Source organism: Abramis brama (assembly GCF_963993115.1).
Source record: "Abramis brama genome assembly, chromosome: 2".
Taxonomy (NCBI): domain Eukaryota; kingdom Metazoa; phylum Chordata; class Actinopteri; order Cypriniformes; family Leuciscidae; genus Abramis; species Abramis brama.
In genome coordinates, this window is record NC_139964.1 from 36,760,293 (window position 1) to 36,785,886 (window position 25,594).

The 25,594-nt window shown below is 38.2% G+C and overlaps 1 protein-coding gene across 3 annotated transcripts in view; it reads left to right on the top strand.

Moving 5' to 3' along the window:
• stox2a (storkhead box 2a) overlaps positions 1 to 25,594 on the top strand; it is a 54,840-nt gene that overhangs the window by 10,495 nt on the left and 18,751 nt on the right. For 2 of the 3 annotated variants that reach the window (XM_084100931.1, XM_084100932.1), the window contains exon 1: positions 13,417 to 15,090. The exons of the other annotated variant lie outside the window; for it this stretch is intronic. In XM_084100931.1, the coding sequence (XP_083957057.1) occupies positions 14,913 to 15,090 (178 nt within the window). In that variant the 5' untranslated portion in view covers positions 13,417 to 14,912. Of the gene's footprint in view, positions 1 to 13,416; positions 15,091 to 25,594 lie in introns of those variants that run through there. 3 annotated transcript variants of the gene reach the window in all.

The following is a 25,594-nucleotide window of genomic DNA, read 5'->3' on the forward strand; positions in this document are numbered from 1 at the left end:
GTATCGGATTTTCCCGATCCAACCTGCGGAGATGTCCGATATCCATGAGTCATGTCTGCGCTTTAATGTTGTTTGCTGAAATGACTCAAAGTCATTCCCGCCGGCGAGTCTGCTAGCTGGCAGCAAACTGCGGAATGGATTTCCTGAACGGAGGCGCGGCTCAATGAGACACAGAGTTATGAGAGAAATCCGTTCCGCAGTTTGCGGCTAGCCACATGTCCGCTTTGTGTAAATACTTCACACTGGAAACGCCGCAGAGCAAGACAGCTAGCAGCTAACGTTAAATGCAATGGTTGCAAAGCCGTGATTCGGAGCTCTTTAAAGCTCCCTCGCGTCGTACAACACAGCGAACGCAATCAAACATTTAAAAAAGCACTACGTTACTGTGCGTTCACACCAAACGCGAATAGCGCGTCAAATTCGCGTCTAGTTGGACGCTTGAATATTTTGAATCCATTCGCGCGTCCAGTGCGAAATTGACGCGCGTCTGAGGTGAAATCCGTCTGTTCGCAAGATGCTGATGTTGATCGAGCATTCATCGAGAGAGTTACTGCATCGGAGCGAGGATCACCCTTCAGATTGTGTGTGTGTGTGTGTGTGTGTGTGTAAAGCTGTTTACACTTGCACTTTTCTTATATTTCAAGACTTTACAATCAATTTGAAACCCTTAAAGTTGCATATTTGTTTTCAGAATGGGATTTTTCCTGTTAACAGTATTTCCTGTTTTTTTACTTCCTTTTCTGACCTTATAATTTACCTCAAGTTGCCTTTTGGGACATACATGCATACATGCATACATACATACATACATAGCCTACATACATATCATACTTGCATGTTGAGAGAAGTTTATTTCAGCATCATATAAAATAAACAATAATGATAACAAAAATATCGGAATAGTATCGGTATCGGCCGATATCTAAATTCAGGTATCGGGATCGGATCGGAAATGAAAAAATGTGGATCGGTGCATCCCTATTAAATTGTGTTATTGACCTTCTGTGTGCCTCCACTTGCTCGTTGTTCCGCAGTTCTCGAGGGGTAAAGGTTTGTTAGATGTGTCATCAGGTGTGTTGATAACACCTGATCATCCAAAGAGAGTAAATCATTTTGTGCATGTCTGTGTGGGAGAGGTGAGCAATAAGTCATGTTGAGTTGTGTTCTCTGTGGTGTTTTACTGCATATTTGGCTGATGTGGTGTTTGGGACTGTAATGCCTGTGCAGGTTCACTTTTAACACATCATTGTAAATCTACCACTTCTGCCTTCAACACCAAACCTGGCGCAAGTACAGATGCGCAAATTTCCATGCATGTTAAACTGCTCAGTTTACTTCTACATTAGTTTTTAAATTATGCACATAAAAAACATAAGGTGCATTCAATAATGTTTTTTTTTTTTTATGCATTGTGATATGACAGTCGTCTTAACTTGACAACTAGTGAGGTGGCTGCAGCTTTGTGCAAAAGTTTTCACTTACACATGGTCAAGTCTCCTTTATTTATATAGCGCTTTATACAATACAGATTGTTTCAAAGCAGCTTTACAGTGATAACAGAAAAAGAGAAAAAAAACCTTGGGAGAAACCAGGCTCAGTCGGGGGGCCAGTTCTTCTCTGGCCAATGAACGAACACGTTGTCATTATAATTGTTTAAAAGGACTTCAAGCGTAGGACTCATATTCGGGTCGCCCGAAGTGCAACCGCACCATATGTCAGAGCACTTAGCTGCAATTTTTAATGATTTTAAGGATAGCAAAAACTGAAAAAACATTAGTCAGAGAGATGAATAAGAAATGTCCTGTTGCATTCTACATGTTGTCACTTCTTCTTGAGTCTCTCCATCTTTGTCTGACTGCGGTTTGAACATAAAAGGCAAAAAGTTTTTTAAATTTTCAGTGCATGTCAGTGTGAGGTAAAATGAGACAAGCTGTTGAAGCTCCGCCCTCTGTGCCGGGAGCAGCAGCTCATTTGCGCTTAAAGGAACAGATACAAAACGGTGCGTTTTTGCTCACCCTCAAAAAGTGACAAATTTAACATGCTATATACAAATATCTGTGGGGTATTTTGAGCTAAAACTTCACATACACACTCTGGGGACATCAAAGACATATTTTACATCTTGTGAAAAGGGAATTATACCACCCCTTTAACGTCCATACCTACCTCTGCCCTAAACCTACCCATAGAACAATGCAAATATAGGTTGGTAGCATTATTAGTCAGAACATTTCATCCAACTGTCAGATTGACAGTTTGATATTGATGACACTTAGCAGCATAAATTCGGCAAATAAACATTAGTGGTCCTAAAACAGCCAAACGATATTAAGTTTTATAATTTGAAAGTTTTGTTTTCATTCATTAACTATGCATTTTAGCATGTCAGTACATATCTGAGCTTGCACTTTGGGCAAATAGACTTTTGATGAATTTTCCGGTTGAAAGACCAGCTGTGGCTTTGATCTTTGGCCTGTAAGGAGATCTGAGAGTGATCTCTGTGATCTCTCCTTTAGCCTGGAGCCTAACCTGCACTCTTCACCTTCTCCCGCGCCCGCTTCCTTCATGTGTCACCTTGGTAGAACTTTGCTGAGTGTCGTCTCACTAATACCATTCTTGCACACTCTTATCAATCTTCTGTGTGTGTAGAGTCACTCCCAAGCGACTCTGAGAAGTTTCACACAAATCCATCTCAGTTCATTTCACAGTTGTTTGCTCTGTCTTGCTTTAGGGGCGCAGTCATTCTCTAAAGTTCCAGCCAACACAATAAATGTGCTAGTGCTTTGATAGTATCTTTTTAGCCCATTCATGCTTTAAACTTCCTCTTGCGGTCTTAAATAAATTTGTGTTCATGTGTAAAAAGCCATTTTACAGCCATGCCATTCAGTCAAACCTGTACTAGGAAGGGCAGCCTGTGGAGATTCTACAACCTGGCAAGTTGCCACTTGTTATTCTGACATTTATAGAGTGCTTTGAAAGGGGGAAATTACTGTGATAAAGACAATAGTCAGCAACACTTCTTTCAGTGTGTTCCTCTGATTAACGCAAAATCTTAAGGCTTTAATGGAGTGGTATACAAAAATATATATTTTTGTGTCATACTATTGCTTCAAAAGCAATAGGAATAATTTTTGAACTCTTGAAAAGATAACCTTAAAGCTGCAGTCCGTAGTTTTTCCTCTTTGTCGCCATCTCTGTTCGAAATCTGCAATTGCAGTTATTCGCGGAATTATCAACTTTACGTGGGTTGTGCCTCGGCACGGCACAGCGGGGATGAATTCAATGTTTTGAGGAGAATGTGCGGCTGTCAGTCACAGCGCCGGTGTGGATCCTGTCATTCGGAATCACAGATTCTACTTTTTGGAAGTATGACCAACATAAGAATTTTCACTGGAAAATATCGTCTGAACAAGTAAGTATCATCCACTTTTGTTCTGACCAACTAAGGGAAAAAAGCATTGCAGTAAATCGCGCTGATTAAATCTTAACGATCGCTTATATCACGTCAAACCGTGCAAATTATACTTTGTTCTCAAATTGTTCATTTTAACAGCATCAGCATTGTGTGACTACATTTAATGCCCTCCCAATATTTATCCTTGTTTTCGCATGGGCCCGGTTGCAGACTCTTTTTTTTCTGTAGCCAGTCCGAAGTCTTTCGCGTTTTACAGTGGGTGAATCTCCTGGTGATTGTCGTTTGAACCTTTCTGGATCCGCCATCAAATTGATGTTTAATCATATCAAGTGCTGTGAGAAAAGGCTATAAATCTCCACCTCCAACATCCTCACACGCAACATAGCCTACTAGCCGAGACTCCTTCTTTATGTGTACAGATGTGACGTAATGACGCAAAGACATGCTCGAATTTCCCGCGGAAATCCACCAGTACCACTGGAATTAAAAACATTATTACAAGCTTACCGTTTTGAAATGAGCTAAAGCAAGCAGATAGTTTTGAACACTGGCTGGTTATGTACTTAGTCAAACGTTTATTTTGGATCATTTTTAACCCAAAAACAGTTAAGGACTGCAGCTTCAAGTAATAGTAAAAATAATCTTTTATTATTATTTAAAAGGTAACTTACTAATGTTTTGTACACAAAGTTTTTACCTTGAAAAATATATTTAAAACCTTTTTGAAAACAATTATGATATGTGCACTCACATGTATTTAGAGTTTGAGGAAAATATGTATTACTTTTTGCTTTTTGGTTTCACACCACATGGCATTTTACTCAATTGAAAACCTTTAAATTTAAACTTTTCTTTACGGTTTTTCAAAACCATGTAAAACCAACATGAATACAAAGAGTAGATTTCTTTGTCATGTACACTCATATACTTCATTGACTGTAAAAAAATTCTTCAGATGATAAGTACTGGACTGGTTGTAGTTTCTTAATGGATTGTTTATTGATGGTTCATCTGGAACGTTCATGTACTCAATATACTGAAAAACCATGTCCTAAGTCACAGTGGATGATATTTGGTTGCAAGCAAATACTTGGACAGATGGAGTATCTACAGTGGTTGAAAATGTCAAACTGATCAGAAAAATTGTGTGTTCCTTGTATTTTGTATTAAACACTTTTTGCTAACAGATCTGGGCCTCGATCATCTTAAACTGACATTAACCAAGTGTTGTGTGCAAACATTGAAAAAAGAAGCTGTTTACCATTGGTGATGTTGGGGATAGTGGTCAATTTGTTTTCCCACCTCTAAAATGAATTAGGGTCCTTCAAGCGCTTATATTCGTCAGGATTTATGACCTGGGTCAATGGGCTTGTCAGCTGAGGCTCTATATTCCTCCACAATGTCCTGCTGAGTAACTTTAAAATAACTTTACAATTTTCTTTTATAAATTGTCACATCAACACAGTAAAAAAACAAAAAAACACATTTGAGATCATTCAAATTCTATGAAAATGTGACTACTTTGAATATCTGAATGTTAAATATTTGTAATACTTAAGAGGATTTTCTGTGATTTTACATTAGACTGTTGGTATACATTTCTGGCTCTTACTCGTCCAGGCTTTGGTTAAACCTTTATGTTTATGGTGTGTTCATACTTGGCAGGTTTGGTTCAATTAAAACAAACCCTGGTGCGATTGCTTTGTTAGTGCGGTTCATTTGATTAAGTGTGAACGCTGCCATCCGAACACTGGTGCGCACCAAACAAGCGGACTGAGACCCCTGAAAATATCGACTGAAATACACTATATTGGCAAAAGTTTTGGGACATCTGCCTTTACATGCACATGAACTTTAATGACATCCCATTCTTAATCCGTAGGGTTTAATATGGAGTTGGCCCACCCTTTGCACCTATAACAGCTTCAACTCTACTGTGAAGGCTTTCCGCGAGGTTTAGGATTGTGTTTATGGGAATTTTTGACCATTCTTCTAGAAGTCCATGTCTTTATGGACCTTGCTTTGTGCACTGGTGCACTGTCATGTTGGAACAGGAAAGGGCCATCCTCAAACTGTTCCCACGAAGTTGGGAGCATGAAATTGTTCAAAATGTCTAGGTAGTTCCTTTCACTGGAACTAAGGGGCCAAGCCCAACCCCTGAAAAACAACCCCACACCATAATCCCTCCTCCACCACACTTTATACTTGGCATAATGCAGTCAGGCAAGTACCATTATTCTGGCAACCGCCAAACCCAGACACGTCCATCGGATTGCCAGACAGAGAAGCGTGATTCGTCACTCCAGAGAACACGTCTCCACTGCTCTAGAGTCCAGTGGCAGCGAGCTTTACACCGCTGCATCCGACACTTTGCATTGCACTTGGTGATGTAAGGCTTGGATGCAGCTGCTCGGCCATGGAAACCCATTCCATGAAGCTCTCTACGCACTGTTCTTGAGCTAATCTGAAGGCCACATGAAGTTTGGAGGTCTGTAGCTATTGACTCTACAGAAAGTTGGCGATTTCTGCGCACTGTGCGCCTCACCCCCGCTCTGTGATTTTACGTGGCCTACCACTTCGTGGCTGACTTGATGTTGTTCCCAACAATTGTGACTTATTGCACAGGTGGACACCTATCACGATACCACGCTTGAATTCACTGAGCTCCTGAGAGCGACCCATTCTTTCACTAATGTTTGTAGAAGCAGTCTGCATGCCTAGGTGCTTGATTTCATACAACAGTGGCCATGGAAGTGATTAGAACATTTGAATTCAATGAATTCAATGATTTGGAGGGGTGTCCCAATACTTGTGGCAATATAGTGTATGAATGCAACACGGACCAAAGACATCTAAACAAACCAAAAGGACAGCATGCTACAGGCATCGTCCTACAGCAGATCTTCGTCTGTGTGCGACAGAGGAATTGCTGCCGCTGTTTTGACTCCTTACACATTTTCTAAGTTCTTTGTGAGTTCTCAGCTGGTAAAAATATCATGTACGCACATAGAACGAGCATATTTACACAGAACACAGTACACAGAATTGTTTTGGATGTTCGGTAAGTTCCGTTGTAATATATACAGTGCCCTCCACTAATATTGGCACCCTTGGTAAATATGAGCAAAGGCGGCTGTGAAAATAAATCTGCATTGTTTATACTTTTGATCTTTCATTAAAAAAAAAAAGACAAAATTCTAACCTTTCATTGAAGTAAAACAGTTGAAAGTGGGGGGAAAATCACATTATGAAATAAATGTTTTTTCTCCAAAGATTTTTATATATATATTTTATGATTAAAAAATCAAAACCATCAGGACAATGATCCAAAACAAACATCAAAATCGACACAAAAATGTGTCATTGAGCACAAAACGAAGCTTCTGCCATGACCATCCCAGTTCCCTGACCTGAACACTATAGAAAATGAGTGGAGTGAACTGAAGAGAAGAAGCACCAACATGGAGCTGGGAATCTGAAGGATTTGGAGAGATTCTGTATGAAGGAATGGTCTCTGTTCCCTTGTCAGGAGTTGTTCTCTAAACTCATCAGGCACTAAGGAGAAAACTTGGTTATCTTGGCCAAAAGGACGTTGCAATAATATGGTGCCAATAATTGTGTCCAACATGAACTAGAGAACATTCTTTTTTGAATGAAAGATCAAAAGGATTAACAATGCAGATTTATTTTCACAGCCACCTTTGCTCATATTTACAAAGGGTGTTAATCGGACAGTTCATCACGATATGACATGATATCGATTCTCTCAGCCGGCGATACGATATTTGCCGATACCTCAAAAAAAAAACTGCGATATGATTCAATTCAGGGCTATATTGATCGATTTATCGATATTTAGATATTATGTGCCAAGTTCACACAACCAGTTACATTTTATGAACTCTGTGTGAAAATTGCACACCCTCTCCCAATTGGGACATATACAACAGAAGAGTTAATTTGCAAAAACAGATCACTCCGTTCTTGTTCATTTTCATAAATCATGTTTTTTTTATTGTGCATTCCTAGTAATATCAATCAAACTGCAGCTGGGTTGTTTTGATTAAGTAATATTAACAGATAAATAAATTTAAAAAATACAGGCAACTTAAACAAAGACACACCGGCAGACAGTATTGTGAGTAAACGAAAATGCGTGCTTTTGACAGACGTTACTTGAGGAGTTTCAAAATAAAGGTAACTCATATTGATATTTTACATGTGGCATCGATGCATCGTATCGTTAGAGGTTTGATCGATGCATCCATATCGATGTATTGTTCCACCCCTAGGTGCCAATATTAGTGGAGGGCACTGTATATACACCCATAAACGCTGTTTTTTTGTGTTGTATTTTTAGGTTTAGTGTTAAAAATGACAGTGTGAATGCTAAGCGAACCAGGACTAAATGTATCTTTTGGTCCGGACCAAAAGAACCCAGAGAACAGAACTACTAGTGTGAACACATTCTTAGTGTCTTCTCTTATTAGGGGTCAAAAGGTTTATTCAAGAAACAAATAATTTATTGAAGACCCCTAAATTTTCCTTCAGTAAGCTTCCATTTTACACCACGTCTCATTCCCTATTTAAATGGAGCATTTGTGCAGTGTTTGTTCAGGGCAGGCCTTTTTAAATCTCAACTGTGGAGGTCACCCATTTAAAAGAATTTCAACTTGGATTAGAGAGGTTTTGTGGTTTTGAGGTTTAGCACTGTTTGTGTGCCCTGTATTATAGTAACACTCATGACAGAAAGAAATGTGCTATTGTTTGTGGAGTTTTAGAATATTACATTTAGGCCATATACATTCTTTCATTTATTTCTTTATTTAACTTTTTATATCAAGCTCAATCCTATTTTGATTTATTGATTTGTAACATGCAGCATAATTTCAGTTTTATTGTAATTTATTAAATATTAATTTAATTAATTTACATGACAATTACATCACAATGTAACTTGTTCTCATACTACTTCATAGTATAATATTATGACTGTTGTGATTTGTCAAAAGTGACGTGACCTTAAAGTAATCTGACTATGTGAATTTGTGTGGTGTCTTACTCTGTTGTTTATACAAGGCTTATTTATATTGATCAAGCTGTATGCTTGCTCCACCTGCCTGGCTGACAGAAATAAACTCCTGATATGGATTGATGCATTGCTGCCATCTAGAGGCATGGAGTATAATTTATATCTGCATCCAGCCCTCTAATATAGTGTTTTAATATAAATCATGGAGGTTTGTCTTGTGAGTGATATCATATATATTTAAATATAGTAATTAGAATTTTAATTGAAAAAATAAAATGGTAAAAATAACATTTTAGTTAATTATTAATGATTATATTGTAACCATTTGAACATGTTAATATAGCTTCACAAAGCTATTATATCAATTAAACATATAAAATAAAATCTATAGCTCAGACACATGATAGATCAAGTTTTAAACCGTTGAAAACCGAGGAATAATGAGACAACACAATAACTAATAACTAGGTGATTTTAATTATATTTGAGTTATTTTATATGTTATGATTTATTGTTGTGTGTGTGTGTGTACAGCTCTGAAAAAAATTAAGAGAACACTGCAAAATTAGCAGTTTCCCTGGATTTATTATTTATATGTATCTGTTTGAGTTAAACATTTTGATTTATTCTTCAAACTACTGACAACATTTCTTCCAAATTTCAAATAAAAACATTGTCATTTAGAGCATTTATTTGCAGAAAATGACAACTAGTCAAAATAACAATAAAAGATGTTTCCAGACCTCGAATAGTGCAAAGAAAACAAGTTTATATTCATTTTTAAACAACACAATACTAATGTTTAACTTAGGAAGAGTTCAGAAATCAGTATTTGGTGGAATAACCATGCGTTGGGCGACTTTGTCACACCTGGTGAAAAAAATTCAAGCAGCTTGTCTTTATTTAATGGCTGGTGACCCTCTTGCTTAAATTCCAAGGGATTTCATGGGGTTCAGGTCTGGAGTCTTGTTCTGGTGGTCCTCCATACACACGTTGATTGGCCTTGGCTGTGTGGATTGCAGCATTGTCCTGCGGGAAAAAACAATCCTTCCAGTTGGGGAACATTGTCAGAGTAGAAAGAAGCTATTTTTCTTTCAGGATAATCTTGTATGCGGCTTGAGTTATGCATCCTTCACAAAGACGTATCTGCCTGATTCTAGCCTTACTGAAGAACCACCAGATCATCACCAATCCTCCACCAAATTATACCGTGGATGCAAAAGACTGTGGGTTGTAGGCCTCTCCAGGTCTCTGTCTAAACATTAGAGGATCACCTGAAAACTGGACTCATCAGAGAAGATCAGAATCAGGCAGATTTGTCTTTGTGAAGGACACGTGACTCAAGCAATGTACAATGTTTTCCTGGAAGAAAACATGCTTCTTTCTGCTCTGACAATGTTCCCATACTGATTTCTGAACTCTTCCTAAGTTAAAACATTAGTATTGTGTTGTTAAAAATTAATAGATAAATAAACCGATACATATAAATGATAAATCCAGAGAAACTGCTAATTTTGCGGTGGTCTCTTAATTTTTTTCCAGAGCTATATAAATGAGAGAGAGAGAGAGAGAGAGAGAGAGATCAGTTTGTTGGTATTGGTAATAACAATAATATAACTTTTTTTATTGATTTAAAAATGGCTCCTAAAAAGCAATCAAATCCTCGTCAGCCCCTCTCCATATTTTCAGCGGTGTCTACTCTCCACCATTCACCTTTTAGAGATGTCCTACTGCAGAGCCTATGAGCTCATCAAGCAACGTCGCCATGGTTACGGCTGCTGTTGCGGCTCAGAAATAAGATGGCTGGTGTTTTTCCCCCCTTTCCTTTTTGTATGAATGAACCAGAGCAGCTTCGCCTTCACTCTTTTTTTCTTCACACTGACTCTCTAATCCAATCCCCCGTCCTCCAGTCCGCAGCCAAGCAGGATAGTTAGTGATTTCAGCTGATGAGCAAGCAGACGGGCATAGGACGGTGTGAGGAAGAGGTTAGCACAAGGCCTTCATCCTCAAATGTACCTGAGCTGAACCTGCTGAAGGGCCTCAGTCGATAAGGGAAGAGGAGTATTTACTATTTAGTAGATTTACTATTTTACTTGTTTTGTTGACATTGGGCTATTGAATTGCATTGCCCACACATACTTACACTAACACTAAATAATATTAATACTAATGCTGCTAGTACTTTATTATTTAATAAAACTTTTACGTTTGGCTTTAGTACGATTTTATTATATATATTTTTTTCAGCAATGATACATTAAATTAATCTATAGTGACATTTAAGAAACTTAAGACAACTTTTTTTAACATTGGTAATAATGATAAATGTTTCTTGAGAAGCAAATCAGCATAATGATTTCTGAAGGATCATGTGACACTGAAGACTGGAATAATTATGCTGAAATTTCAGCTTTCCATCACAGGAATACATTTTAAAATATATTAAAATAGAAAATTTAAATTGTAATGATATTTTACAATTCGGATTTTAATAAAAAAAACTTTCAAATAAATGCATCATTTAGTGAACATTAGAGAAATCTTTCAAAATCTTACAAAGCTAGTAATACTTGTCATGTGTTTATACGCTAGAAGATGAACAATTATCCTGTTCTGACTTGTTTCATGTATTGAACTGGAACTCATAGTAGCACTATTGTACCACTAGATGGTATGTTAGGATTATACTCATTGTAAAATTATCAAAACTAAATATCAGTGATCAGAAACTTTATTCATACTTGAATATGTGTATGTAGCCTATATATTGTTTGTAGGTGTGTATTTGTAGCAATTATTCTCTGAACAAGTTCAGAAATTTCAAAACGACTCTCCATTGAATCAGCTTAAATGTATCAGCTATTGTGGATTTTATTGTGATATTCTGCAGTTATGTTCTTGCTAGATACATTGTTACAGTTTCACTTTATTTTACAGTACATGCACTTACATGTACGTACAGTGTACTTACCTAAGAATGAACTGGGTAACATAAGGTATCTACATGGGTTAAGGATAGGTTTTGGGGTAGGTTCAAGGTTAGTAGCTAGTTATTACACAGTTATTATAATTACTATAATATGTACATGGGGAACTGAAATGTAAAATAAAGTGCTACCATGATTACTACAAGAAAGCACATATGTTGTGTTTGTGACATTTACATATGGGTAGGTAGGTATAAATACATGACTAGAACAAAACCATCTGTAGAGTTAATATCCTGAAACTGGGGAGGTTCGGAGCCTCTGTACATTTGATTAAAAAGAAGAAGAGATATATTAACTTTCTACTATAAATTACTGTAAAATGAGTCCCTCCAACTTTTAATGCTGACTCACAGAGGTCATGTTCACAGCATGTTGTGTCACACCCCCTCTTGCTTGTTGTTAGCCTTTAGCCTCCGTAACGCCTTCTTGCACGAAGTTTTGTGCTGTGGTCACATTCTCTCTTTTTAATTGCAGAGGGGGTGGGAGCAGCTTCAAGGGAAGGCATTGGTGTATTGTCATGCTTAGTTGGCCTCTAACCTCCTCCTCCTCTTGATTTTAAATCAACACAAAACTAGCATGAGTCCCCTGCATTCAAGTTCAATTATTACTGGGATATCAACTAGGTTTGTCAAAAATACCAAGTTACTTAAGTGCATCTGAATAGGTATGTTTTGTTTGTGGTTATGCCATTGTAGAAATGCAATATTCACTGTCAGCCATGATTAATGTATTTAAAGAGCGAAAGTGACCAATAATAGAGGGTTACCAAGATAAAGGGAGTTGTTTTCTGGTCATGTGATCTTTACGTGATGACCCACTACATGCAAACTAATTTGCTTGGGATTACACTTTCTGTCAAGGTACCCTTGTTAGTATAATTATACATAAGCATTGAGTAATATTAATTGCTATATTTACCATAGGGTTTGGTTTGAGGCTAGTTGTTTTTAATTATGCATCATTTACTGTTATTACTATAGTGAGTCCATGTAACGTGTAACAAGGATACTGTGTAAAATAAAGTGTTACCTTTTATTATTATACTACTGAGACAACTGGAGTCTTCATCTTATGTGATATTTCATGATTTCAAGCATATTTTTTATATTAAGTAGAATACATTTGTGTGCATAATGATTCACAAATTATGTTATTCAAAGGCATTTGGTCATTCAGCTCTCTCCAGCTGTTCTGCATTTAAAGGGATACTTCATCCCCAAATTAAAAATCTCTCATCATTTATTTACCCTCATGCCGTCCCAGATGAATATGATTTTCGTTCTTCTGTGGAACCCAAACAGAGCTTTTTAGAAAAATAGTCCATATAATGCAAGTGAATGGGTTGACTCTTCAAAAACAATGCAAAATGAACATGGCAGTAACCTATAGGACCCCAGTTGTTGGTTTGTGTAAGACTAAATACTAATATTTGTAACTTTTTACACTGTAAACCTTCTTGCCAACTGTCAGCACTTTTTGAGTGATTTTCACGTCACGCTTCACAACGTGCCGATGTTTGCGTCAAGCGCACATGTATGACAGTTGGTAGGAAGTGATTGTTTATAATATTAACATTTAAAATATTAGTAATTTTCTTCCACACCTGTCGTTTTGTTTCAGAACACCATTACCATTGTGTTCATTTTGATTGGTTTGAAGCTTCAGCTTTGAGGGACCCATCCATTTGCAATAAATAGACTCAAAAAGAGAGATACTTTTCTAAAAATCTCTGTTTGTGTTCCATAGAAGAACGAAAGTCATACGGCATGAGGGTAAGTAAATGACGAGGGAATTTAAATTTTTGGGTCCAGTATCCCTTTACTGTCATTACAATGTCTAAATAAATACAATTGTGTCCTGATGGAGTAGTGTAGTGTAGAGTAGTGAAGTAGTGGATGAGTTTTACAATTCTTTGTTTATTCGATTTTACACATTTCTCTGTTTTATAACTGAACAGAACAAATACTCTTGTACAATTAGCATAGAACTAAAGCAGGTCGTGGGGAAGATGGAGAAGATACGCACTTGTTTTAAACATTTTTATATTACATGTTATTCTAGGACACCTGCTATGATCTGCATGTGTTTTCCATTCAGTCTTTAATTTCCTTTATGAACCCTGCTATTATTTCCTTTTCTCCCCATCTTTCTTTTCCATCCACGCTAACTCGCTCTCAATCGCACTCGAAACACGCACGCTCACGTAGAGCCTCTGCCGTGCGCTCACACACTCGATCGCTTGCTCTGCTGCTCTCCTGCCTCCCCCCTCACTCACACATACACTCTCACACACACACCCCTTTCATAAGGTGCTGGCAGCAGCAGTGTTAGCAGCAGCAGCGACGGCAGCAGCATTGAAAGAGGAGGGAGCCTCGGAGACAAGATGTAGTCGCGTGAATGAGCATGTAGCCTCGCAGCCGCCGTCCTCCTTCACTGTGGAATTACGGAACAAAAGAGGAGGACCATTCTTCCGCATCTGCAGTTTCCATTTTTTCCACCTTCCCCCTCGTCGTGGTTTTTCTGCCTTCCCCTCGCCCGTGTCGTCGTTTTCGACGGAGGCTAGTGGCAGAGCTGGAGACGAGGGAGGCTGACAAGGGCTTGTCTGCGGACTGAGATCACCAAAGCTTCGAGGTCACCTCAGAGGCCGTTCTCGCCTTTCTTCTTTTTTTCCCTCCCCCTTTGCATTTTCTCTTTTCCAGGCAGGCCTTTTGTTTTTCAGCGGACTTGTCCGAGGGGCTGCCGCCATCGTGCTGAATTGGGCTATTGTTGGACAGGCAGGCCTCTCTCTTTTTCTCGCTCTCTCTCTCCCTCCCTCTCTCTCTCTCTCTCCCTCCCTCTCTCTCTCTCTCTCTCCCTCCCTCTCTCTCTCTCTCTCTCTCTCTCTCTCCCTCCCTTCACTATACCCTATCTTCCCTCCCTCCTCTATCTTCCTTCATCACTCCATCCTTTCATCGTGATGCACCTTGCTTAAACTCATATGTGTGTTTGGTACACACGCATTGTCCGGAATTGTCTTTGCGCTGCTTCACGTTTTCCTTCTTGTCCCACCCTGCCGTCCCCCTCTTCTCCCATCCCCGCAGTGCCTGGCGATGTAATGTGCCCTTCGTGGCACACGAATCCGGATGTTTGGCAGGGGGTCGGTGGGATTTGTTCCAGCCAAGGGTGATGCCTCAGAGGACAGCCCATCCCAGCGCTCCCACGCCCACCTCCAACCACTGAGCACGCCCGCCTGCGCCGCCACGTGTCACCCCCTGTTCGCGTGCGTACGTGCGCGTATGTGTGTATATGCGTACGCACGGGTGCATGTGCGAGAGCGCCCTTACCATGACTCTGGCCTGATACCTGGACTGGGGTGTCCCCTGCCAATGTGGGGGAGGGACTGAACCTCAGGTTACTCCCCACCCCCTCCCTCCCCTTACCCTCTTCCCTCCCCCCTCCCCCTCCCCCTTCTCCCCGCCACGGGTAACCTGCCGGCATGAAGAAGACCCGCAGCACCAACTTCAGGCGGGCCTGGCCCAGCTCTGATCTATCGGAGCGGGCCTTAGAGCGCATCCGCACTCGCAGTGAGAAGGACTACCACCACCATAAGCACTTTCCACCGCCCCCTCCTTCGACCCACATCTCCCCTTCTCCGAGGGGCTACATGACACCAGGTGGGTCCCCCAGGACCTCTGATTCACCTTGGACCAGAGGTTGTAAATCAGGGTTCCTCAAATCCGGTGCTGAAGGGCCACTGCCCTGCAGAGTTTAGCTCAAACCCTGATCAAACTGACCTACCTGTAATTTTCTAGTAACTCCGAAGACCTTGACTAGCTTGCTCAGGTGTCTTTGAGTAGGATTGGATCTAAACTCAGCAGGGCAGGGGCACTCCAGGGCTGGATTTGAGGAACCCTGCCATAAATGTTTGTTAGCCTAGCGTATTAGTAACCTGCCATTCTCCATCAATGTGTCTTGTTTAACTGGGCATGTAAGGTTTCTGTATTTGATGTGCCGATTGAGAGGAGCTTTTGAAGCAGTCTATAGAGGTGAAGCGATCACAACAACATGAGGAAAGAAAAGGATGATTTAAGCATGCATCCTCCATTTTGGTCCCAGCAAGGGTTTTACAGCATTAAGTTTGTAGCATCATGAATAACAATTCTGGCAGCTGGTTTTCCTGTTGTACGAGTGTTATGAGAGAGATTGTGATATAGCCCTAGGATTCATGGTTGCTTTTCTCCATTTTGCTTGTGAGTCTTCTGTGATTGTCCGTAATATTGAGCTGGAGAGCTGGTCAGGCCTGTAGAAGAGCACAATTGTGAAATGGAAAGATGACACATCTCATTTATAAACCAATTGATCTATAGTTGAGGTAAAGAAACTTTCCACTGAAGTTGGTGCTAATACAGATATGTCAAAAGCAATTTATATATGCTTGTATGTTTGTCTAGCCAAGCCATGTGTGTGTTATGTTTATGAGGTGTGAGTTAGCAAAGAGGCTGTGAAAAGGAAGAAATCTTTAAGTTTTCTTAGCTTTAAGCGCACTGGGCAACACTCACAAATAGGATATTTTTTGGTGTCCCATTATGTTTTTGTAAACCATTTTAGGCACATATTCCATGTTTGGTTGAAAGAATTATTAGATATTTTGATAAAATATTATGTAATGTTAGATTAAGCCTGTCCAACCCCAGAGGTCTTGACCTTCTTGACTGTATCCAGCAATTAAAAGCATACAACTGTCATAATTTTAATCGGTTGAATAGAAGTTCAATTTAATCTTTTTAAATTTAACTAATTTTATTCACCATTTTCTACAGCATGACATGAAGACAAGTAAATTACCACAAATTGTAGAGACAGCAGCCATAAAATGTAAACATTCAACCCTGTTACTAAAACTATTGTGAGAATAACGATCAGACAAATATTGTTTCTTTAGGTATTGGGAAATAAAGTCATCCTAAACCACTTTACTGAGTGGTACCTTAATATAGGCAAAATATGCATCACTATTACCCATTCAGCTGAAGTGATTTGATACATTTTATTTTGAATTTAATTTTGAGGTTTATTTAATGTTTATTGCTTTATACATATACGCTATATTTGTTTTATACTGCTTTTGTCCCAATCTTTGGTAACAGGGTTGAAAAATTAGAAATCCCATGTAAAATACACCATTCATATAAATTGTAATTTGACCTTCTGAGACTGACAATCATCATTTTACGTAGGTTAAGTTCCTCTTTCTCTGACCATTTGCTGAAAAAGTATTCTTCACTTCATTGGACCCTATTTTGTACCCCATGGAAAGTGCCACAAAGCAGACTAGTTTTCACCAGATGTGGTTTAAATTGTCTGTACTGAGGCAGATACAAGTGTCTACACCTTGATTATCACGTTTTTTTTCAGGTCTCACTTTTTTAACGTGGCAATTCCTTTACAGTTAAGTGATTTAGAGGCTGACATTTTGCCATCTGTCCCTTTGTTCTTTAAAGGGAAAGTTCACCTATTTACATGGTATTCCAAACCTGTGGGGGTTTTTTTCACCACAGAACACAAAAGGAGATGTTTAAGAGAATTTTTGAGCTGCACTTTTCCATCACTATGGCTGTCAAGTGACATATTGATAGTTTTGCATCAAAAACAGACAGAAATTTACAACCCAGGCTCAGTGCAAAAACGTGGCTGAGGCAACATTTTTGCAAAATGATATGTTGCTTGCACGATTTGCAACACTTTTAAATGTTTGAAAGGAATGCCCAGTGAGTGGTGCTAAAAGAATGTTCAGTTTGGTCTAAAACAGATGACCGTCATTGACGGAATTTTCCTACTTTGTTTTCACTATTATATGGTAGAGGGTGCTATTACGCAACTTCTGAAAGAGTAGAGAATCTCCGAATCAAAACACGGGCAAAAAAGGAGCAGAAACAAGCGATAAAAGCTTTGCTTTTTATGTACGTTAGTCTTTGACAAAAATAGGGGCTGTCAAAGACTGTCGATTTTTCTCAGCTTTTTGTTCAAAATGTTGCTTTTTTTATGAACCTTCCCACATTCAAGTGTTGTTAAAAAAAGGAATGCATGAAGCTAGACTAAAACTTTTTTAAAAAGCAGAGTCTCTGTTCTTTCGTTTGACATATTGGATGTTCAGATATTCATATCACAAAATATTCTGGGGGCCATGACATTTTTGTGAAAATAATCAAAAACACTGGTGGTGGCTGGCAACTTTTAAATTAAAAAACGCTGTTGGGGAAAGAGTTAAATGTGCAGTGAGTGGTGCTAAATGGTTAATGCTCTATTACATTTGAAATTAACCTACCCCCTATAAACCCTACCCTAAACTGATAGTGTTAACAATGGCAAACATGAGATAATAAAGCATGCCATGTTCTTTTATGGTAAGTCGTGTTTCAAAGGACTTGTACTCCGCATTGCAAGTACAGTGTTGTACCAGACGAGCTACTCAGCAAGTTTACTACTTTAGAAATGCCATACATATGGAGCTGGTTATGTGATGCGAACTGCTGGCACTATAAAAGTGTTTTGAGGTCCGAACATAGTATTGTACAAGGAACCATGCAAAAATAAGTCTTTATTAATTGATAATCTGCTCCTGTAATAATAATTTGTGTGAAAAACAGATTTTGTAATAAAAACACAGATAACTGCAGCATACAGTACATGGATCAGTGCAGCAAAAACACCTTTGCTGCCTTGTGTCTTTTTCAGGAGCGCGTCATTTTACCAACCAGCTTTACATTGTGCCCAACTACAGTAGGTGTCAAGATTATCTTTAAAACTGTGCGACTTTTACTTGTCAGTGCAGGGTAATCACTGTATACAGAGTACAGACTAATATAAATCCTTGACTAACCTCATGGGTCTTACTACAAGTAAAGTTAGCTTATTGTGCTTACCACCCTTTTTACAATGAGACCAGCTGCATACAATGAGCTGTGTTCTTATTATTGTCCTAAATTTACCTGCTTGTAATTATTTTAACATTAGATGAATACTAATAAAATTATGCTATACATAAGTATATATTTTGTAATGCATGGCATTGATTTATAAGTATTATATGCCTTCAATTTACAGTATAAGTGCTATAAAAAGTAAGTTTTGTTTTTTTAGCATTTTTAATTGAGTATTTTTTTGTGGAAAACATGATACATGTTCTCTCTGTGTCTGTGGAAACTTTTGCTGTGTCCTACATTACAAGCAAAACCAACATCTTATAAAACGTGTTCCTACAAAAAAATAAAAATTCTCCCAGTGCAAAATTTTGTTTTTAATATTAGTGTGAATTTCAATTCGCAACCCACTTTTACTTCTGTAATGTGACGTACTTCCATAGGACAGGATATTCCATGAAAAAAGTTGATAGGATTGTGAAAATTGATAGGATGGTGAAAAGTGGGTGTTTCATACCAAAATTGCAATGAATATGAATTTGCTAAAACAATGAAAAATAATCGGTTTACATTATCCAAAAGCCTGCCTGATCTAGACGATGTAAGCGGAAAAGGAAAGTCTATTTAGAGTTATATAGAGTTTTGATTAAATTAGTTCTGGAACTAACAATAGTTGAATAATCCTTTGGTTAATTTACCAATAAATAATAACCATTAATAATCTATGGATGAACTTTTACCTAATGATATTATTTATCCCAAAAGATAAGATTTCTGCAGTGTAGGCCTAGGAAAGATGTTTACTATGGCTGCATTCACTGTCACTTTTTGGGATTTACAGCAGCGATTGTTTACAAGTGTGAATCCTAAACTGTTTTGTTCATTCAGGAGATTAAAGATCAAACAGCGGAAGTCACAACTACATTCTAACTAACTAACTAACTAACTAACCATAGCGACAGTATAAAACATGGCGGTGTCCATAAAACCATGAAGTTTTACCACGACTGACAGCGCATAGTTAAATAAATGAGTCCAATCGAGGCGCTAGTTCATCCATTAGATATTTTAAATAACCAACAACAGCGTTAAGTGCTAAATGTTAAATTGTAACCAGTTGCAGAGAGATTTAGTGTTTAGTTGCTGTGTCTCGCAACCTTGCACACACCGCAGCTTGTATAAAACAGAATGCTTTTTAAGCGCAGCCGTATTAAGCACAAAATATGTTTAAATATAATGACGATTACGTCAACGCATTGTTCCAGCCCTAGATAAAATATTTCAAAGCCAATCCAATTTTTTCTATTTTGCATAGTTTGCACCTATAAATCAATAAGAACATGTGCATTAAGAAAGTAAATAGTGTCGGTTCTGATTTGATGTTGACTAATGCTTTCATCTCGCTTGCCTGTTTTTCACTGAACCGTACTTAGTGGCACAAAGTAACTACACACGCTCGCACGTATGCACCGACCCAGCTGTGACAGAGTCCCTGATTTAGGTGTGGGAGAGGAACGAGGCCATGCTGGTGCAGTAATAGCCTGGCCTCTGTAGTAATGTGAGAGAGAGATAGAAGAGGCTCTGCTTGAATAAATCGTTGGTCTCCGCCTCCAGTCAGCTGATAGATTTGTAGAAATCATTCAGCCACTATGAGGAACTCAGTTAAGCCTTTGGGATATTTTGCATTAATAATGACACACACACACACATGCATGTGTGAAAGATGTGCGTGCCGTGCATGTCCTCATATAGTGCCTCTTGCTTTCCCTGTTCCGACACACACACACACACACACACACACACCTATTTTAATATAGACCATCTCATTATTTCCTCACAACACAGATTTGCTCTGTCGTTCCATTTTTTTCTCTCTCTCTTCTACACATACTATCACTCGTTGCACCAGGCTAAAAATATCCACCCCAGTTCTGGACATCCCAGATGCTGACATCACTAGTGGGACTGTATGCAGGATTTGCATGGGATGATTGAGAAGAGAATGAGAGCATGAGAGAGGGAGGGATGGTGAGCGATTGGGCCACGGAAATAGGACTGCAAGCTAACATACTGCATGCAGTGAAGATTCTGCATTGACCCCCATTTGAAGAAGTGTTCGTTTCTAGTCTGTCCTATATAGCGATATTTGACCTTTCCGTAAAGAACGCCGGTCTCCATTTTGTGCCAGGCCTGAAGGTTACTAAATAAATCCTTACAGTAACATGGAGGACTGTGCATATAGTATGACTGTATCTTCATCACCTCCTTATTCAGTTAATGTGCTTGTAGTAGTGTTGGCTACGGAGTGAGACTGTTCTTGTCTTAAGATGAAAGTGGGTCAGCAGAGAGTCTGGGCCTAGTCTGAAGGGACCACCCTGAGTACTCGTCTCTATCCACTCCCTCACTTTTCAGTTACACTGGACCACTATACATTGTTGAGAATCAGGGACAAAATTAACTTAAGAAATTAAAAGATTCTTCTATCATAGGATGAAGCTCAAAGTTTGTGTAACAGAGCTGTGTTCCCATTGCTGTAGATAGATTCACTGGGTTGTAAGCCAACTTTTTGGTCTTCAGAAAAGAGAGTGAGAAAATGAAAAACTGTGGTTGAGCACTCTTAGGTTTTTCCAGTTCCATCAAACTACTCTATACAATGAGATCCATACTATATATACTATATTTAACTTGCTTTGTTTTGCATACTGTATTTTGCAATTTTTCTTTATGACTTTATGAAATTTGTGACTGACCATGTTAACTCGTTTGTACAGAAGGTCATATTTCCTTACTTTAAATATTTTGCTTTCATTGAAGCCCAAAATATTCTTTAGAACATTCTCAGATTGTGCTGGGATAACATGGATGATCTTGTTGATCTTGAGTTATTTATTAACTGCGCAACGTATTTACTGTATACTTAGTCACTTTGTGTTTTGTGATCAATCTGATTGCTATCCCATTGGGTATGTATGCACATGTACACTTGCCCACATAAATGTGTCTCTGCAATATAAATCAAATTTTGCAAACATTACAGAGTTGCTTGACGCTGCTAATGTTAAGCACCAAAATTGTATGTTGAATCCTTCTATCCTCATATGACAAGTCTTTGAATTTTGCAGTTGCGCACCATACATGTATGTTGTCCATGACTGCTCACTCATGTGTAGTTATGTTTTGGAAGTTTACATATGTTTCCTGACTCAAATATCTCTTGGAGGGCATTTGGTCTTTTAACTATCAGATACTTTACGATTTCTGCTACTCCATCCCCAGACTCTCTTCAGAGGATGGCCTGCTTTTGGCAAGGGCTACTCTTGCCCTGGCTAAATTTGGAATCCAGTGCCACAGCATCTGCGTCAGAGACAGATATCTCAGAATATCAGGATCAGAGGTTTTTATATGCCCTTTTTTTATGTGCCTGTATGATGGGGGATTTTCTATAGAGACTTTTTCGCAATGTTTCTAAAATGAATAATGTTTTATGTATGCATTTATTTTGTCATGAAAGTGAAGGTGAGTGACTTTTAAGTAGCTTTATTAAAGTGCCCTTATTATGCTATTAGGTTGCTTATTTTGAGGTCTCCTATAGTACAACTATTAAAGGTAAAAAAACTTTTCTCATAATATACATTGTAATATACATAATATACACTTCACCTAATTTCTCTCAGAGTCTGAAAACGGCTCGTTCGAAGATTAAGTCTCTCGAAACCCCTCCTTTTTTCTGTGAGCCTACTGCTCTGATTGGTCAGACTGCCCAGTCTGTTGTGATTGGTCTACTGCTTACAACGGGTGTTGGAATTTTAGCTCCAGAGTAGAGCTGCACGATTAATCGTTAAATGATCGCATTCTTGATTCAAACTCCTATGCGATCTCATTTCTAAATGACAACGACTCGCCTGTCTTTTAAACTCACACCGCAACCTTGAAATCTGCTTTTGTGCTGATGCTGACCCAGAGAGAATCATGTATAGGTATGAAACGGCTTCACGCAAACACTTCTTCTTTTCAAACAAACACTTTCATTATTTCTGTGTTACAATCATTCATATTATCACAGAAGAACTGGTTTATATAGTTTGGATATAAACACTGATGTCTACCGAAACGATCAAAATAGAGCAAATCACCTATTGAAAGTAACGTGACGCTTCAAATAACGATTGTATCAATTATATCAATACACCAGTAGATGGTGACAAGTGACTGTTAAAACATGTATTTGTCATTGAATCATTCATTTAAGAGATTCGTTCAAAAATGCTGATTCATCCAGTAATGAAACAAGTGAGTCATTGAATCATTCATTCAAACCGTTTTTTAAAAATAATTCATTCAGATTAATTAAACGTTTTAAATAGACTGCAGCAATTAACATTTTGTCAGAACCTCTAATAAATTACGTGTTATTTTGTTTAGTTGTCTGTTCAGAATCATGGGAGAATCGTGATCTCTGTTTGAAACAATTTTCAGTTTAACCAGAATTGTGCAGCTCTACTCCAGAGGCTTCTTCAGCATTTGTATATGCAATGATTCGAACAGTAACAATGGCATTGGTTTTTTTCCCATATCATTTCCAGCGTGAGTCCTCATCCTTTTAAAGTGCATGCACTGTGGATTCGCAGCACAGAAAACAGCATCTTCTCGACGCAATCCAAACACGAACCGAACTCTTCCAGGTCTCAGCTACACCTATAGTCAAAGTAGACGTTGATCGCGCGCAGCCAATGAAGACTATAGGCTGGCATTATGTACATTTATTACACTTTTATGTAGGTATGTAGCAGGAAGTGAGACTGGAATTGCTGACGACTCATTTCAGTAGTTCAGAATCGATTCTTTCTTTTAGGAGACGATCACTTTTATCTTTAAAACTTTGTTGACCTTTTACATTCATAAACAGCTATATTACACACTGCATGAAAGGTAATATTCAAAAAAGCTTAATAAATGTAATTTATTCACATTATAATTCAACTTTAAAAACAGTACATTTAAATGTAAACATTAACAGATACCCAAAATTGACATGGTCTACTACATGTATAGTTCTTTCTCAATATCAGATAATCTGAGTGTAAATGTGGGTTGTTCAGGGGGCGGAACTCTGTTTTGGCACAAGCTAGCCAGACCAGTCAATAGCATAACATAGACTGCCATTGATTTTAGCTCTCGTGGTGACCTTGGCTGCTAATACACAAAAAAATAAATAAATAAAAAAACTTGATATTTTGGTCCAAGATTTCACATCCATATTCACTAGCATGTTTTATTGAAGTCGATATTTAAATCTAATGTTCCAAAGATAAAATGCTTCTTATATAAATTCCATACGGTGCTTGACGCATTACGCAGATTTGCAGAATGAAAGTGTGTCAATGCAGTGGAGTGTAGTGGCCTACTCAGTCTGTATACTCTCATCTGAGGCAGTGCTAGGCTAGGCTAGGCTAGCTGCAGCAGCAGCACATTACCCCTGCTGGCCTAGCGCTCACAATATCTCTGCTTCTTATCATCAGACTTTATCCATTGGTGTAATGATGAATAAAAAGTATTCAGCCTAGTACACATGTAATGCCAAGACCCGGTGGTTTAGAAAGTGTAAATGAGAACTAGAATGTAGAAGAGTAGCTCCGGGGAACTCTTTTGTTGTGTTTGAAATATTGCTACTGTACTAACAACATGAACATACTGTGAGCTACTATTAGTGGATGCCCAGTATTTTCTTTAAAGCTGAAAATGAATTTTATTGACATTGATTGTACTGTTGTATGTGGAAAATCCATGTTTACTGAACAAAAACATACTTTGCTTATACAGTATGCTACATACTGAATTTCTTTCAAATGTAGCATGATTTTACGCAGAGAGTGGGTCTGACATTCTGCTTAGTACACTGTAAATATTTTATTTTTACAGAAAAAATGTAAAAAATGTATGCTACAATAAAACCTGTAAGTTACCTTACCATATAGTGTGAAAAACTGTAAACACTGCATTTTATGTAAATCTACTGTAAAACACTGTTAATGTATGACTTTTGCAAGTAAACAATGAAAACACTGTGTAAAGTTACAGTGGAAAAACAGTAAAAGGACATTACCAGAATTCCCTGTCTGACACATATCACATATGATTATATTTTGTATAAATTATTTTGATTCTTATCATTTTTGTTATTAGTAATGTACATTAGGATGTTATGTGTTATATTTTCTATTATTTAGTTCATGCTTATTGCATCATTTTAGTGGTGTATGTTATTCTGATGGCATTTTGTCTTTGTATTGGTCATATTTCCTGGACAGAACACTTTTGATGAACTCATTTATCATGTGGTTTTCTATTGTACCACCACCTGTATTATTATCAGTACTTTTTAAGGAGGGGGGTCTAGTTCAAGTATAGGTATATTAACATTATAACACAAAATATACAGACACCAATATCCATCCTAATCCATCCTAGGCAACCAAATCTGCCTTTTTTTTTAACCATAAATTTCAAAAGATATTGTGTACAGTTTAGTCTGGAGTTTCACAACACTGATTCAGTTACTAATTGAGACCTCAATATTCCCATCTATTTGAAACTTAACTTGGCCTAGGACCCTATTAAGCTGGGTCTAAAATTCAGATTAATTTCGGTCTAAAAATGGCTAAACTGATCATTTTAAAAACGAGGTTGAGGAAATTTGTCTACTAAAAAATGACATTGTTCTACCTCTGACAAGTGTCCTGCTTTGCTTTTGACTGCCAGCTGTGTCACATGGCCCAATCCACTCACATGTCCTAAATATGAATTTAAAGTGATGGTTTATATGTCTATTTATATACTGTGGATGTAACCAAGATGTTTTCGGCATCAGTGATGCATGCCTTGCTTTTTACATGCATTTGATAAAGTCACATTATTATTGCATTCTGACGTGGCTACACATAAACAAGGCTTAAGTCTGTCCAACAACCTGTTCTAGTCCTGCCAGTCAGTCTGGTGACCCTAATCCATTACCTACCTATCAGTAAGAGAGAGAGTGTGTGTGGATGTGTGTCTTATGGGTGGAGTTGAACTAGTTTGAAGCTGCTGGGCTGCCATATGGGACGTGATGTAATTCATGGGCATGGTGAATGTGTGGGAGAGGGTGACTGTCATACTATACTGATGGATGTATAGAAATGTGGCATATTTTTAGATTTGTACTATGTAAAGCCATTTTAATATGTGGTTCCCCATCTTTTTTTCCCAGCAAGTTAATGTA